General features: G+C 38.6%; 1 protein-coding gene and 1 long non-coding RNA gene across 2 annotated transcripts in view; one reads left to right on the top strand and one right to left on the bottom strand.

Annotated features, from left to right (window-relative positions):
- The first annotated feature begins 989 nt into the window (after positions 1–989).
- The window catches only part of reln (reelin), a 610589-nt gene continuing 593023 nt past the window's right edge, over positions 990–18555 (top strand). Inside the window, exon 1 of the mRNA XM_053678020.1 lies at positions 990–1544. Within this exon, the coding sequence (XP_053533995.1) occupies positions 1301–1544 (244 nt within the window). The 5' untranslated portion in view covers positions 990–1300. The remainder of the gene's footprint in view (positions 1545–18555) is intronic.
- Positions 15191–17752, bottom strand: LOC128629541 (uncharacterized). Its single transcript, XR_008393888.1, has 2 exons — positions 16573–17752; positions 15191–16345 (listed from the first exon to the last, which is right to left on the bottom strand). It is a non-coding gene; the product is annotated as an uncharacterized LOC128629541 (long non-coding RNA).

Below are 18555 nucleotides of genomic sequence, written 5' to 3'. Positions count from 1 at the left end.
ATAGAGGTGCAAAAGTTCAGTACCGCAGCTTTAATTGTAGAAATAATGTAGGTTTTAGGGGCAAACAAATCATTACTATTTCAAAGCTATATGTACAGTGTCTGAAGTCATTCAGTTTCTAAAATCATCAGACTCATGAATGTATGCACTATTTAGAGGTTGAAAATCCTTAATGAAATACTGACACAAATAGGGGAAATGAATTAACCGTTAGTTGACTAATATGTGTCTGCTCCATTTGATGAAACAGGAAACAGGAATATGTAGAGAGTAGATTGATTTGATATGTACTGTATATTCCAGGCCAGACAATAGGTGAGGGCTTGCAACAATTGTCTGCATGTGCATTTTATCCATTTTTATATACTTATTACTACTACTATGATTGTATTTACCAGATTAAAACATGATGCAAATAATAAAGTACTAAAAATGACAGATAGCCATCAATTTTAATGGTCATCAGGACAGCAAAATATTGTTACTTGTTTAAGTAAGATGGAGAGATTTGGAGAGATCAGATGGGAAACAGAGAACAGAAACAAATAAAGAGCAGGCCAGGAGGAAGGGAAAATCATGCAACTGGGCATACAGATGCATGAGAAATGTGGCTGAAATGTGCAGGAGGAACGACCACAGACATAGAGAAGGAAAAGAGTCCTGTCAGATTGTTGGGAGGAGGGGAAGACAAAATGGAAGAATGGAGGGAGGTGCAATTCTGGGTAGGAATATGACAAAGCCAGCAGGAGGATACAGAAGTAAAGAAAAAAAAGACATAAGATGATTCCTTTGGGGTTAAAATTTTAAGCAATATTGAGATAACATAACAGGAAAAAAAAAGAGTCTAAAAAGAGTGTCTCTGAGAGTGTGCAGCACGTGCATGGCTGTTGCTGAAAAAGGAGGGAGGGATAGAAAGCGAGGGAGGGAGAATGGGTGGGAGGAAAGAGAAAGTGAGGGAGGGGTTGGTATTTAAGTGCTGGAACAGGACAGCACAGGCATGCTCTGAACTCCCTGAGAGTGAAGGGATGAGAATGAAGAAAATGTAAAAAAAAAAAAAAAAAAAAAAAAAAAAAAAAAAAAAAAAAAGAAAAAAAAAAAAAAAATTAGAGAACAGGGCACTTTAGCCAGCTCTACAAACACTCACCAGCACACACGAACACACATAGTTGACACTGCCAGACTGCTTGACCTCTGGACTATATCCTTCTTGTAGGACTGAGCATCCCTTTGCATACATCCCTCTCCCTCCCTTTCACACACGCACTTGTTCTCTCCCTAACTTCTCCTAAACAAAGTGGGTATGGGGCAGGCCTCATTTAGGGGTGCCTTTAGCTGTGCCCTGCTAACCCTGGTGTTGGGGGGAAGCGTAGATTTGGGGTCTTTGCCAGTCGGATTTTATCCCCGCTTTACTCCTTTTTTTTTCCTGTGCACCCATCGTGGAGAAGTGGAGCAATCTGGGGTAGCTGAGGGTGGGGGAGAGATGCTGCTAACCTTACAGATTTCTGACAACCCAACAGCCTACATCCCAGGACAAGAGTATCAGGGTGAGTGTAAGCCACTGGTGTGTGTGTTTTGCTTTGAGAACTGCATGGAAAATGTTAATGTAAGTACAAAGTCAGACTTTGTACAAACAAGTATTTAGATATTTAGATGTCAGTATATATTATCAAATGTTTCTGAAGTGAAATTAATTTTAGATACATGGTAAATGTTGTATATATTTTGGTAAGAATGACAGTGTATTTGAGAAAGTAAAATGTATTTGCTGAAAAAACAAACAAACAAACAAAATGGCTCTGATAAAGGTTGCAGCCTGTCTTTGTACGTGACTGTGTTTAAAAATTTTTTTGTTTATTTACTCATTATTATTCAGTTGCTCATTATATATTATTAAGCAACTTCTGTTAACTATTCAGTAAAGATAGCTAAAAAAGGCTTGTAGTTAAAGGTATGTGAAAGGCATGTGAGCCTGAACTCACTGACAGGGTCCAAGGAGTTTAAGGGGTTAAAAAGTCTCTTTAATACAGTAAACATCTCTGTCTCAAAACAGGGTTTTCTTTGCACTAGTGATGTACCACCATGCTGCTATGTGTGTACACATATGTGCAGATCTGATATTTAGAAAGTGAAATGATTTAGTATTTTGTGATTTATAAGTGTGCATTTATGTAACTGTATAAGCACTGGTGCAAAGTGGGACTGGCTGCTTTTAGTTCTTTACTGTGTGATCCCGCTGCTCTGTGTGTAGGTGGTTTATCCTGAGGACAAAACCGACAGATGTCTCTTTCTCCCTCCTTTTCTCACATTCACAGACACAACACACGCACGCACACACACACACACACACACACACACACACGGTACACTTATTACAAAACTGTCTGAACTGACAATTGCAGAAAGAAAGAAAGAAAGAAAGAAAGAAAGAAAGAAAGAAAAACAGTGAGAGATGGTGGTCAGAAGGCCACCATGAAGATGTAGGCTTGTTTCCCACCAAAATTGTCAGAAGCTTTGAAGAACCATTTTGAACAACATATTAGAGTCACAGTGACATGCAGGGCACTCACCCAGAGAGTGGATTGAGTGAATGAGTAAGAGAGAGAGGGAGTGGGAGGAAGGGAGGGTAAGAGGGATCAAGATGGACAAACAAAGGCAGAATACGGAATGAAGGAGATGGCTGTGAGAGACATATTTTTAGTATAACTACACATGGAAAAAATTTTTTTTCTTATTTGGATTACTGGATTTACTGTAAACAAGTGTTCTTATTGCAATCAGGACACTAAGTGATGGGCATTGCATGCCTCATATTCCTACCTTTTCCACCTCTTTTTCAGCCTATTCCCCACTTAATTAAAGGGTATTGATACTAAGAATATCAGTCTTTTTCAGGCCATTAGGAACACAGGGCCACATGCTCTCAGAAGGTTTAGGGCACTGGCACCGAAAGGCCAGTATGGTATTGGCCTTCATTGTGCTTCAGAGAAAAGAGGGCCAGCTGGCCCTGCTTGAGTAGTCATAGCCTAGAGGAGGTGGTCTATCCTCTCCTGCTGTGCTCCCACTCTGCACTGTGCTATGTTTCTACATCCCTCCAACCTTCTGTTTGATTTTCCTCCAACTGCTGTCGGTTTTTTTTTTACACACATTAAACATTTAAGTCCATTTTCTACCCTTTCATAAATACGACTTGCTATTCTCTTTGCATGTGGATTTGTCATTTTAAGAATGGCATCAATGGACTTATTTGGCTCTAGCCACCTAGATGTGCTCCACTATACACCAGAACAAGTGTGAAAGCAGTAAATGGATGATATAAAACAAATCTTATTACAAAATGTGTAGATGTAGGTATGAATGCAATTTACTTCTATACCAGTTAGCTTCCCCACACATGTTAAGCGAAACAATAATCATCCCCATGTTTTTCAACACAAGGTTAAAAGTCCCCACAAATCCCAAACTAGACATTCAGAATAGTGTTTTCTTTCATTCCTAACCATGTCTTTTTGTGCGAGATGGTAGGAAAGTAGAAAAAAAAGATGTGAATAGGGATGAAAAAAAAAATCACTAAGCACACCCACAAAATTCAGGAAATAGTATATACTTTTAGCATAAAAGCATAAATGACCCCCCCCAGGCCTAGACCCCCCCCCCAGGAACACACACACACACACACACACACACACACACACACACACACACACACACACACACACAACTACCACCCCCCACCCACTGGGCTCTGCTGCGTGAGAGACTGATATTTATGGCTATTGAGCAACACAGAGATGCATTAAATGTGAAAACCAGAGGTCTTGGATTATATCAGCCTAATTTTCACTGGTTTGCCCCTAGAGACATGAAGTAGATTAAGTTAGTTGTATTAATTATTTAATTAGTTATTACTTTTTTTAAAAATGTTCCTCATTTGTCATAGTCAAATGCTTCACATATACACAGGAAGTAGGATAATAACCTAGATAACAACCTAGCTAACACCACTCCATATATATATTGTAGATCATTCATTCCAATTTTGCCATAACTATCAACTTTCACATTTTATTTTAATAGTTCCCAATATTATCAACTACAAGGTTGTTCACTCTAGACGTTGCATTCACACTGTGCACTACAGTGGCATGTTAAAATCTCACAATAAATGATGTGTATGTTGCAGTGTGCATTCATTTGGACTGTTATTATGCCCTGTGTAATTTGTTTTAATGAAATAATCATTTGATCAGAAATGCTTGTGGATGATACATAAACTCAGCAAAAAAGAAATGTCCATTTTTCAGAAAAAAAACCTGTATTTTAAAGATAATTTTGTAAAATCCAAATAAGCTTTACAGATCTTTATTAGACAATGTTTTCCATGCTTGTTCAATGAACCATAAACAATTATTGCACATGCACCTGTGGAACAGTCCTTAAGACACTAGCAGTTTACAGGTGGTAGGCAATTAAGATCACAGTTACAATAACTTAGGACACTAAAGAGACCTTTCTACTGACTCTGAAAAACACTTGAAGAAAGATGCCTAGAGTGCCTGCTCACCTGCGTGAACATGCCATAGGCTTGCTGCAGGGAGGCATGAGGGCTGCAGATGAAGCTAGAGCAAAAAATTGCAATGTCTATAATGTAAGATGCCTAAGACAGTGCTTAAGGGAGACAGGAAGGACAGCTGATTGTCATTGCAGTTTCAAACCACATGTAATCATGTTCCCCCCAAAGGCGTGATCGAGGTTTTGCAAATGCCTTGGGGGAAGAGTGGGGTAATATCACACAGCAATAACTGGCAAATCTGGTGCAGTTCATGAAGATGAGATGCACTCTAATACTTAAAGCAGCTGGTATCCATACCAGATACTAACTGTTACTTTTGATATCAACCCCTCCCCCCCTTACACACTGCCAAGCTGTCACTTTTGGGCCCTTGAGCAAGGTCTTTAACCCTATCTGCTCCAGGGGTGACATATCATGACTGACTCCCTAACAAGCTAGGATATGTGAAGAAAATAATTTCACTGTACTGTAGTATATCACTGTGTGTATATGTGACACATATACATACAGAGTTTGCTACTGCTGTTGTGCTGATGGGTCTTGGTGCCTCAGTGTACTGTTTAATAAATTATTAGGAGCGATGGTGGATTGTGATATTAGATGGGAGAGAAAATCTAAAAAATCTATCAGTTTTAGATAATAGATGGTATTGTATGTTAAATGAACCACACTAAACAGATTGATGCAAGATTCTGCTTCACCTGGGATAATCATGCTTTAACTTCCTCAGAGGACAAAAAAAAAAATCATTGAGAGACTTCACTGTCAACTGATGTTCCATTGCTTACCCATTGTTAGCACAGACAAATATACATACACAAAAAGGGAGAAAATAATGAAGAGAGAATAAATAGTGAAGTTTTGGCTATAAGAGTAGATTATAATTTATTTTGATGGTGTCCTCTTGACTAGCGGTAACCTTGCAATAAGCTGGCAGTATACTGTCAGTAGGCCAATGTCTGTAGCACTTAATGAATGGTCTATGTACCATCACTTCACCAGGGCTTTATTTTGATCGTCCCAATGCAAGAACAATTTGATGGCTGTTGTTTAACCTAATGAGAAATGACAATGTACCGGTAAGGCATTTATACTTACAACTCTGTTTCCCAGGATCAGCAGCAAATCACCTCACCACCTACATTAATTGGTTAATAAAAAAACAAAAAAAAAACAAACACCATTTGCCAAGGTCCTAAGCCATGTGAACAAACTACAGACCACAGCAACTAATTTGCCACTTGACCTGTATTACTGTTCACAGTCCCCTAATTGCTAACCATGCACACCTTCTCCCAATCACACTAATTACATTTACATTTATTAATTTAGCAGACGCTTTTATCCAAAGTGACTTACAAATGAGGAAATACAAGCATATTTAAATTACTTTAAATAAACTACACTACAAGTCTTGCCTATGCTTTCTACCAATGATAATTCTGAGACTTTTGTTTTGTTTTGATTGACATGGTTTTTACTTTGTTCGGTTGCTTGCAAGTTTCCACTTGCCTAGTGTACCTTGTTTCTGATAGCCTGCGCCTGCAGGTTTTCATTTTGAGTTTCCCTCAGTCTCTGTGTTTGCTTTTTAATAAACCTGCATTTGCATCCAAATTCTGTTTGACCTCCTAACACATTGCTTTACTGTTTACAAACTTCAGTCCACTGAGAGTAAGCTGTCATATCGTTATCATGTTACTACTAGTCAACAGAACAGCTACAGGTGGACCATGGTTACACTGCAAAAATAATACCTTAGCAATTATCCCTTAGTGAAAATATCTTGACTATGGACAAATGTATCTAATATTTCTTATTATGTGATTATTATAAATTTAAAAAATAAGATTATTCAATGTATTTTAGATGCTTATACTCATTTCAAACTTTAAATGATCATTTTCTATATGTTCATAAAATATAAGCATTTATTTTTAGAAAGCTTAAAATTAGAAGCATTATCTGCCAATGGACCAAAACTATTTAAAGCTATTATTTAAACAGTGAATGGGTATGCGAGTGTGTGTGTGTGTGTGTGTGTGTGTAATTGTGTCTTCCGATGGGTTGGCACCCTGTCCAGGGTGTCCCCTGCCTTGTGCCCCGAATCCCCTGGGATAAGCTTCAGGCTCCCTGTGACCCTGTGTAGGATAAGCAGTGCAGAAAATGGATGGATAGATAAAGTAAAATTTTGCTAAAATAGATCAATTCAATTCAATTAAATTTTATTTGTATAGCGCTTTTTACAATAGACATTGTCTCAAAGCAGCTTTACAGAAATATCAACATGGTATACAGATATTAAAGATATACAGATAAATAAAATATAATAAAATATTAAATAAAATAATGGATAAAATAAAATACCTCACCTATTGAACTGTGCTTTAATTTCTGTGTACATTCTACAGCACCTTTCATAAAACAGCATTCATTCAGAATAATATTTCATAGACTAGCATATATTTGCAATATAACTGACTTAAAAAGAAACTGGACTTTTCAGAAAAAAAAAACAACAAATAATTAATTCTTCCTTCCTAGTAAAACTGTCATGTTCACACTGAAATCAGCACCCAACTACACTACCCATACCATCATGCGGTCTACAAACATGCCTGGCACGGACTCCAATTCCCATCACACATGGTCCCTCTCACCTCATTACTGATCAAACACACCTGAACTCAATCACACACAGAGTATAAAAGACCTCTCAGCAGCATCACTCAACTGTGTATATGTTCTGTGTTACTATAGCAGTCATTACCAAACCCAAATTTTTACCTGGGCAACTGATGTTGTAATTTTCTCCTCTTTGACTGCCATATTCAATTCAATTTTATTTGTATAGCACTTTTTACAATAGACGTTGTCTCAAAGCAGCTTTACAGAAATATCAACATGGTATACAGATATTAAAGGTGTGAATTTATCCCAACTGAGCAAGCCACTGAGTGGCGACGGTGGCAAGGAAAAACTCCCTAAGATGTTTTAAGAGGAAGAAACCTTGAGAGGAACCGGACTCAGCCATATGGCTTCCATCTACATGTAGATGTTTGGTTTTCATCCTTTTTGAGGAATAAGTCTTTCTGATAATAATGTACAGGTGTTTGTATTATTTTAGCTTAAGTGAGATGTAATATTAAGCCCAACTGTCACGCAATTTAATTTAACAACAGAATGCCATACAGGAATGTATGTTATGTGCATTGTAAATACACAAAAAACTATATAATGTCATTTGAGGCCACCAACGGCAAATAGACACCTTATTGTTAGTGTGCGCTTCTTTTTCTAACGGGGGGCCAAGCATCGAAGTTGTGTAGGCACCGTGATGTAATTGTATGTTTTTCTTATTCTTATCTTAGCAATGGTTTTATGCATTGGCATTAGCATGGCACATGATGTTAACAAATAAGCTTTGAGTTTATTTTTTTTTGCAACTTGGGAAATACTGCCATCAAATTTTATACATACACACACACACTAATTATATATACATATATATATATATATATACATATATATATACATATATATATATATATATATATATATATATATATATATACATATATATACATATATATATATATATATATATATATATATATATATATATATATATATATATATATATATATATATATATATATATATATATATATATATATATATACATACATATATATACATATATATACATATATATATATATATATATATATATATATATATATATACATATATATACATATATATATACATATATATACACATATATATATATATATATATATATATATATATATATATATATATATGTACAGTGAGGGAAAAAAGTATTTGATCCCCTGCTGATTTTGTACGTTTTCCCACTGACAAAGAAATGATCAGTCTATAACTTTAATGGTAGATTTATTTGAACAGTGAGAGACTGAATAACAAAAAAAAAAATCCAGAAAAACGCGTCAAAAATGTTATAAATTGATTTGCATTTTAATGAGGGAAATAAGTATTTGACCCCCTCTCAATCAGAAAGATTTCTGGCTCACACGTGTCTTTTATACAGGTAACGAGCTGAGATTAGGAGCACACTCTTAAAGGGAGTGCTCCTAATATCAGTTTGTTACCTGTATAAAAGACACCTGTCCACAGAAGCAATCAATCAGTCAGATTCCAAACTCTCCATCATGGCCAAGACCAAAGAGCTCTCCAAGGATGTCAGGGACAAGATTGTATACCTACACAAGTCTGGAATGGGCTACAAGACCATTGCCAAGAAGCTTGGTGAGAAGGTGACAACAGTTGGTGCGATTATTCGCAAATGGAAGAAAAAATATATATACATATATACACACACATATATATATATATATATATATATATATATATATATATATATATATATATATATATATATATATATATATATATATATATATATATCACACACACACATATATACACACACACACACATACATACACACAGTATCTCACAAAAGTGAGTAGACCCCTCACATTTTTGTAAATATTTGATTATATCTTTTCATGTGACAACACTGAAGAAATGACACTTTGCTACAATGTAATGTAGTGAGTGTACAGCTTTTGTAACAGTGCTAATTTGCTGTCCCCTCAAAATAACTCAACGCACAGCCATTAATGTCTAAACTGTTGGCAACAAAAGTGAGTACACCCCTAAGTGAAAATGTCCAAATTGAGCACAATTAGCCATTTTCCCTCCACGGTGTCATGCGACTTGTTAGTGTTACAAGGTCTCAGGTGTGTTAAATTTGGTGTCATCGCTCTCACACTCCCTCATACTGGTCACTGGAAGTTCAACATGGCACCTCATGGCAAAGAACTCTCTGAAGATCTGAAAAAAAATAATTGTTGCTCTACATAAAGATGGCCTAGGCTATAAGAAGATTGCCAAGACCCTGACACTGAGCTGCAGCATGGTGGCCAAGACCATACAGTGGTTTAACAGGACAGGTTCCACTCAGAATAGGCCTCGCCATGGTCGACCAAAGAAGTTTAGTGCACGTGCTCAGCATCATCTCCAGAGGTTGTCTTTGGGAAATAGATGTATGAGTGCTGCCAGCATTGCTGCAGAGGTTGAAGGGATGGGGGGTCAGCCTGTCAGTGCTCAGACCATACGCCACACATTGCATCAAATTGGTCTGCATGGCTGTCATCCCAGAAGGAAGCCTCTTCTAAAGATGATGCACAAGAAAGCCCGCAAACAGTTTGCTGAAGACAACCAGACTAAGGACATGGATTACTGGAAGCATGTCCTGTGGTCTGATGAGACCAAGATAAACTTATTTGGTTCAGATGGTGTCAAGTGTGTGTGGCGGCAACCAGGTGAGGAGTACAAAGACAAGTGTGTCTTGCCTACAGTCAAGCATGGTGGTGGGAGTGTCATAGTCTGGGGCTGCATGAGTCCTGCTGGCACTGGGGAGCTACAGTTCATTGAGGGAACAATGAATGCCAACATGTACTGTGACATAACATGTACTGTGACATACTGAAGCAGAGCATGATCCCAGCATGTATTGCAGCATGATAATGACCCCAAACACACCTCCAAGATGACCACTGCCTTGCTAAAGAAGCTGACGGTGAAGGTGATGGACTGGTCAAGCATGTCTCCAGACCTAAACCCTATTGAGCATCTGTGGGGCATCCTCAAATGGAAGGTGGAGGAGCACAAGGTCTCTAACATCCACTGGCTCCGTGATGTCGTCAAGGAGGAGTGGAAGAGGACTCCAGTGGCAACCTGTGAAGCTCTGGTGAAATCCATGACCAAGAGGGTTAAGGCAGTGCTGGAAAATAATGGTGGCCACAGAAAATATTGACACTTTGGGCCCAATTTGGACATTTTCACTTAGGGGTGTACTCACTTTTGTTGCCAGCGGTTTAGACATTAATGGCTGTGTGTTGAGTTATTTTGAGGGGACAGCAAACTTACACTGTTACACAAGCTGTACACTTTACATTGTAGCAAAGTGTCATTTCTTCAGTGTTGTCACATTAAAAGATATAATCAAATATTTACAAAAATGTGAGGGGTGTATTTACTTTTGTGAGATACTGTATGTGTGTGTGTGTGTGTGTGTGTGTGTGTGTATATAAGATAAGATAAGATAAACTTTATTGATCCCACACTGGGGAAATTCCCTTGTTACAGCAGCTCAATTACACAAAAAACAGATAGGAAATAATACACATTAAATAGGAATGGAATTGGGAAAAAAAAAATAATAATAAAATAAATAAATAAATAAATACAATAAGAATAGAAAAATAAGAATAAAAGTAGTAAAAAAAAACAAACAAAAAAAAAACACTCATACCTCAGGCCACCCCGAATTTAGCTGGGATGTACCGGTGAGTATTGAAAGGGTTACATACCATGCATAGGTGGATTCAGGCTGTAACCAAACCTCAATTCACCAGTGCCTGGTTCAAGATGAAGCACTGGGTATAACACACTGGGTGAAGGTGATGTGTGTGCAGGGGTATGTGCACAACTATCCCCTAGTGGCATGCAGCATGCAATGTTGCACTACTCAAAATTATCTTCCAGATTGTGATCCCAAAAGAGTTCCTGACCGATCAAGGCAGCACGTTTATGTCACGCATACTTTGCAAACTTTATGAACTCTTAGGGATTAAATATAATTTTTTTAATTTTTCCCAGTATCCATGGTGACTTTAGCCCATTTTTGTTTGGTGGTCTGGTTTGTGGATGGTAGGCATAATGTGTTTCCAGATCAAATTTCAATACCTTTGAAAAATTGGTTGTTATTATTATGTTTGCAAAATGTTTGCCATGTTTCTTCAATGTCTCTGGAAATCCTCTTTGGAATCCTCTATCCAGGAATCACCTCACATCACAAACTCCGCCATAGTCTGTGCACCCTGTTTCCTACAGGTAAAACACTCAGGATATTTAGAAAACATGTCCACTATTACCAAACAGTAACTATCCCTGTGCTGGGGCTAAGTAAATAAAAAATAATAATAATATAAAATAATAAAATAAAATAAAATAGTAAAATCATTAGTTCAAACACTCATTCAGGAGCTGGTTGAGCACTCTCCACTGGTATGGGAGCTTTTCCATTGTTCATTTGCAGGCAAGCAATGCATTTTTCACAAGTTTTTATTTTTTGCATATGTTGAAAATCCAGGCACATGCCAGTGTCTATTGAATAGGTTTAACATACCACACTTAGACATGTGTTCTGCACCATGAGTAGGTTTAACAAGGAATGGGAAAGCTGATTTATTCGATCTGCATGAGAGAGATCAGTGTCTTGCAACATCTGTAATACATGTGAGTCACTGGAAAGAGCTACGATTTTGCCCAGCGACACTACATCCCTTTCTTATGCATGTGCCTTGCACTTACACACAGACAGGACTTTTTGGAGCTGAATGACATCTAAAGGATTTTCAATCAAATTTTGCTGGGCTATTGGCTTTCCAGCTTCCATAAAATGCCAGTGTCATGTGTTGTTTTGAACCCATAATTACTATTAGTGAAAATAGTGGCAGATACATCTTTGGCAATGACACAAGCCCTTCAGCAGCTTGTGCAGAACGTGAATTGGGCATATAATGATCTTCTATCACAGAATGGTCAGTGACCACAGCATATGCAGTACAGGGTGTACCATCATCAAGTCTTAGAACTGTCAAAAATCAAAACCATATTGGATAGGTTTTCAAACAGGTCAGTTTGTGGTTTAGGGATAATGTGCTTTTTGCTGTGATGTGATATTTTGGAGTGAGATCAATATATTTTGGAAGTAAGTAATGATTGTATGCACATCATGGGGTACATACAACCCCTGGCAAAAATTATGGAATCACCACACTAAGAGGATGTTCACCTGGATTTTTTATTTTGTATAAAATAAACAAATCACAGATATGGCGCACAACAATTTTTGTTTAATAACCGAACATTCTGGCTTCATGAAACATACCTCAAATAAATTAAATTAAATACTTTTAATTAATGACATTTTTTTCAAGATCAAGTTGCAGGGAAAAAATGGAATCACTCAGTTTTGAAAAAATTATGAAATCATCAACAAACAAACAAAAAAAAGCACAATTAATACTTTGTTACTCCTTTAATTAAACTAATTTCATTTAACTTGTTTGAGGTATGTTTCAGAAAGCCATAATGTTCAGCTGTTAAACATAAATTGTTTTGTGTCATATCTGTGATTTGTTTCTTTACTAAGAAGTAGAGAAGATTCCATAATTTTTGTAGTTTGTGCATGGCAACTAAATCAGATGAACTCAGCACAGCTTCAGCCTTTGCAGCAAGAAAACCCAAGCAAGTAGGGTGACCACACATGACTGGAACTAAAATATAGAATAATAAGCTAAAGGTTTTATTTGTCCCTGTATGTGTCAGCATGCCAGGGGGCTATTCCAGAGAGCAGGTTAAGTGACCTACCTGGGTAAGTTTACTCAGAGTAAACACATAACCTCAATTTTCGGTTCCAAAAATGGAGGTAACTTTCAGGGTATCGACAGATGTGGCCTTAAAAATGCATGTTTTTTTTATTTATTTATTTTTTTAAGCAGGATCAGGAAGCCTTTCACACAGAATGCTGCAAGGCTAGTTCCTTAGAATTAAATACATTTGTTACACTTCCCAGAATATCCACCAGGCGGTGCATAGGTTCAAGTGCTCCTGCATTCAAGTATAAATTGCTGAAGCCTGGAGACCTCCAAGTGGGAGCTACCTACTACCAAATGGGAGGTACTTATGCCGGAAGTAGGTAGGGTTTGGTAAGTTGGAGGTACTTTAGGTGGGATTTCACAAATTTCACAAAAGTATGCCGAAGTGCGTGGATGACAGGAAGTAGCTATGGTCGTGCAATAGTGAAACACACCAGCTTAAACTTGTCAAAAACACCGATTTCAAACTATAAATATTTTTTCTTGTAGTTTTAATTTATTACTGCTTTGTCGTTGATGGCAAGTATGCGGAAGTCCCCAATCGCGCCAAGCTGCACGGTGATAAATGATGACAGGAAGTAGCGACACTAGTGAAAAACACTGATTTAAAACTAAATATCAATGGGCTTTTTCTTGAATTTCTTACAGCTTTGTCGTTATTGTATGCATGTACAATGCCATTCTATTTGACAATTGAAGTTGTAATATAATAATTGTCTAATATTATATATTAATTTTAAAATTCAACAGTATCAAGCTGTAAACAAACTTAAAAAGAGATAACTGCACTCAGTGAGGTGAAGGTGCAACATTATAACCAACCATTTTTTATTGTTCAGGCAACAAAATCTACTACAACCTACAAAGAAGTAATTCAGAAATAAATAGTAACTTTGACATATATTTACAATTCATAGTTGTCGTATCACAGCAAAACAATGACTACATTTCCCATCCTGCACTGCATCCTACAAACATGGCCGCCATGGACGGTATTTCCCAGAACACTCACTTTCATTCTAATCGTGCACACCTGCATCCAATCTCACAATCACACCACACATAAGAGATTGTTTGAACACTAGTCTTTGCGAAGTATTGAGTGTATTCACCATGCCAAGGCTTTGTTCTTCGTGTTCTTTTTCATAGTTTTTGATCTCGCTTCTTGTTTCTCGTTTGGTGTTTCGCTTTGCCTAGCTTATGCCCGTTTGCCGATCGCCTGACCTTTTGCTTGTGTTTGGACCACGCTTTTGATTCACGATTTGTCTGCCTGCCTAATAAAGCTCTTATCTGCATTTGCATCTGTCCTCAACCTCCTTACATGACAGAATACTTTGCCTACTATGGATGCAGCAGGAGAGAGAGGAGAGCATCACGTCAGTGTATAAAGGAATGTCTGGCCACCATTCATGTCAGTCCAGTTTCCAAAGTGGATAGACATAGAACTCCTGGACCTGAATTATGGATTGGGCAGCATCCCAAGAAAGTTCATGTTCCACTGCCAAATGTACTTTTTGAGCCTGGAGAACCCCAAGCCGTACAAGAGTAGTGGCTTGGGTTCATTGTGTCCCAGCTTTATGGCCTGGGCGGAGCATCTGGTCAGTACAGTGTCAAGTGCCCTCAACAATGTAAATTTGCGGAACTATTCATGAAGGAGTTTGGGTGTCCATGGCAGAGCTACAACCTGGATCAACTTTTGAGGGTGGTCAGTGTGACAAGCAAGCCTGATTTGGCATTCTACACCTTTTATGAGTGGATCGACAGGGCCGCCTCCACAGTTCAGCTCCAGCACCAGGCTGACAGGGCGGAAGTAATAGTGATACAGGCATGCAAGACCGAGGGCTGCCATTAAGAAGCTACCCTACAGTGTCCTACATGCAGTAATCTTAGGATTCATGGATCATATTTCTGCTCCCAGGAATGTTTTAAAAGCATCTCTAGTACCCACAAATGGCTCCACGAGAGAGCAAGGGAAGAGCTCCAACCTGAGAACCATGAGGTGGTCTCACCCACAGAGCTCCAGCCGGAGGTCAACATGGTGACCTCCTCCCCAGAGCTCCAACCTGAGACCCACGAGGTGATCTCACCTGCCAAGATCCAGCCGGAGGTCAACGTGAAGACCTCCTCCCCAGAGCTCCAGCATGAGAGCCACAAGGTGGTCTTCCCTGCTGAGCTCCAGCACAAGACTCTTGAATTAGTCTCAGCTCCAGAGCCCCAGTTGGAGGTCAATGTGGCAACCTCCTCCCCAGAGCTCCAGCTCAAGAGCCATGATGTAATCTCAACTCCAGAGCCTCAGTTAACATGGTGACCTTCTTGCCAGGGCCCCAGCACGAGATCCATGAGGTTGTCCCATCTCCAGAGCTCCAGCATAAAGTCAGGGCCCAGGCTGAGGTCAAAGATACGACCTCTCAAGCCAAGTTCCGGCCCGAGGTCGAACAGATGGCCTCCCAAGCCAAGTTCCTGTCCCAGGTGGATGAGACGGCCTCCCAAGCCATGTTCCTGTCCCAGGTCCAAGAGATGACTTCTCAAGCCACGTTCCTGTCCCAGGTTGACGAGACGGCCTCCCAAGCCATGTTCCTGTCCCAGGTCCAAGAGATGACTTCTCAAGCCACGTTCCTGTCCCAGGTTGAAGAGATGACTTCTCAAGCCACGTTCCTGTCCCAGGTGTAAGAAACGGCATTTCAAGACATGTTCCTGTCCCAGGTCAAAGAGACGGCCTCTCAAGCCAAATTCCAGTCCGAGATCGACGAGGCAACCTCCCACGCAAAGTTCCAGTACACGGTCGCTGACATGGACAACCTAATTCTGCTCACGCCCGAGTCTGCTGACACGTCCAACCAAATTCTGCTCATGCCTGCAGCCGATGTCACAACCAACCAAGTTCTCCTCATACCTGAAGCAGACATCACGACCAACCAAATTATGCTTATGCTTGAGACTAACGACATGGCCAACCAAGCTCTGCATAGACCTGAGTCTGCTGACACAGCCAACCAAGTTCAGCCTGCACAGTCGATGGAGAATGACGCTCAGCCTCTCTGCGGGACTGAGGATGCCGTTCAACATCCCTATACAGCTGAGGATGCCACTCAACTTCCTTGGTCAGCTGAGGAAGTTTCTCCACCTCCCATTGCAGCCAAGAGCTCCATTCTGCTTCCCTACTCTGCCTCAGAAGTCACTACGTCAGGCTTATCGATCACATCTAAAGAAGGTCCATCTCCATGCCACCTCTTCTAATCTGCATTTGATGATGGACCTTATACAGCTCCTTTGCGGGCAGCTAGGAAGACAGAATGACAATTCAATGTGATTGAGAACATAAATGTATGTCACACACACACACAGACCAAATATTTTTAAATCAACAATTTTTTAAACTGCCAAGATTCTGTGCGGAGGTAGATGGACCCTCCGCTCTACAGGAGTCCCCAGCCATAATCTTTAAGGGGACAATGACAAAGTTTTAATAATTACACATCTTTAAAAAGGGAATGCAGTATGTTATACCTCTGTGGGCCTCCCAGCATCTTCATTTGGTACCACAGCGGAGGTGGGCTCATCATCTACATCCTACAGTGCATATTACTTATGATGTTTTGTCTAGCAAACAGAAACAATATCGGAACACAATAATAACTTACAATGTGCCCATTAGCAACTGTAAGAAAATGAAATCAGATGCTCAATGGACAGGTACATAAAAAAATAAATAAATAAATAAATAAATTGTATTGTGGAAAAGTTCATTTTGTTCCGTAACTTAATTCAAAAAGTGGAACTTTCATATATTCTAGATTCATTACACAAAGTTAAATATTTCAAGCCTTTTTTGTTTTAATCTTAATCCAGTATCTCAAAATATTAGAATAAAGAATGTATAATAGCCTTTAATCTCTCAGTCTGGCCCAGTACACGTAACCACAATCATGTGGAAGATGAAAGTAAATTTCGCATTTCATTTGGAAATCAAGGTCCCAGAGTCTGGAGGAAGTGTGGAGTGGAGAGGCACAGAATCCAAGTTGCTTGAAGTACAGTGTGAAGTTCCACAGTCAGTGATGATTTCGGGTGCCCTGTCATCTGCTGGTGTTGATCTACTGTGTTTTCTCAAGTCGAGAGTCAGTGCAGCCATCTAGCAAGAAATTTTAGAGCACTTCATGCTTCCATCTGCTGACAAGCTTTATGGAGATGCTGGCATCCTTTTCCAGTAGGACTTGGCACCTGCCCACAGTGCCAAAACTGCTTTGCTGACCATGATAGTACTGTGCTTGATTGGCCAGCCAACTCACCTGACCCCCATAGAGAATCTATGAGAGACACCAAACCCAACAATACAGACGAGCTGAAGGCCACTATCAAAGCAACCTGGGCATCCATAACACCTGAGCAGTGCCACAGGTTGATTGCTTCCATGCCATGCCACATTAATGAAGTAATTTGTGTAAAAGGAGCCCTGACCGAGTATTGAGTGCCTAAATTAACATACTTTTCAGAAGGTCAACATTTGTGTATTATAAAGTCTTAATTCTAATATTTTGAGATACTGCATTTTTGATTTCCATGAGCTGTAAGCTGTAATCATCAAGTTTAAAACAAAATAAGGCTTGAAATATTTCACTTCATTATGTATAATGAATCTAGAATGTATGAAAATTCCATGTTTTGAGTTATGGGGAAAAAAAAAACTACTTTTCCACGATATTTTTTTTTTTTTTTTTTTTTTTTTTTTTTTTTTTTTAGATGTGCCTGTACATTCTCAAACAAATACAGCTAATATACAAAGACATAAGGAACATCTAGTAGGGGAACTACAATTAAGATTACAGTACACACCATATGCAGTAAAATAAAATAAACATGCATAATACACAAGTGAAATGTGTAACTCACAAGTGAGTTATTTTAAAAGTCCTTTTTTAGACTGTGGCAGTGTATATTGGCATCTTGATTGTTTAAGGATAATTCACTTAAAGCACTGAAAACTTTATATATATATATATATATATATATAAAAAAAAAAAAAAAAAAAAAAAAAAAAAAATCCTAAGTACCAATATGCTAATGCTACACATATTTTACCAAGCCACTTATATCATGGGAGGTAGCTGACTCTGATGACCTTCCCCCTGAAACTGCCCCCGATTAAGGTACAGTGCCAGCTCCTCAGCCAGAGCCTAATTTCTCCATCTGGGGATTAATAAAATATTATCTTATAGTGAGTGAAGGTGGTGGTGGACCCCACCAATTTTACGGGCCTCTGCCTTCTTCTTGTGGCTATATAAAACAGAGAGAAAATATGTTATAGGAGGTTGGGCCAATTAGTTGGGTTACAATTTAGGAAGTTTATGAAATATTATCTTTTTGGAGAGTGTTTGTGTTTCATTTTGACTTGGTTCCAAGTTATTCCAGGTCCAGAAGGATTACACCTGATAAAATATAAAACCTATTATTAGAACTATGTATAATGTTAAGAAATTGATGGAGGGCTCAAAG

This window comes from Ictalurus punctatus, chromosome 4, assembly GCF_001660625.3.
Source record: "Ictalurus punctatus breed USDA103 chromosome 4, Coco_2.0, whole genome shotgun sequence".
Lineage (NCBI taxonomy): Eukaryota > Metazoa > Chordata > Actinopteri > Siluriformes > Ictaluridae > Ictalurus > Ictalurus punctatus.
This window is presented reverse-complemented; position numbering and strand designations above follow the sequence as displayed.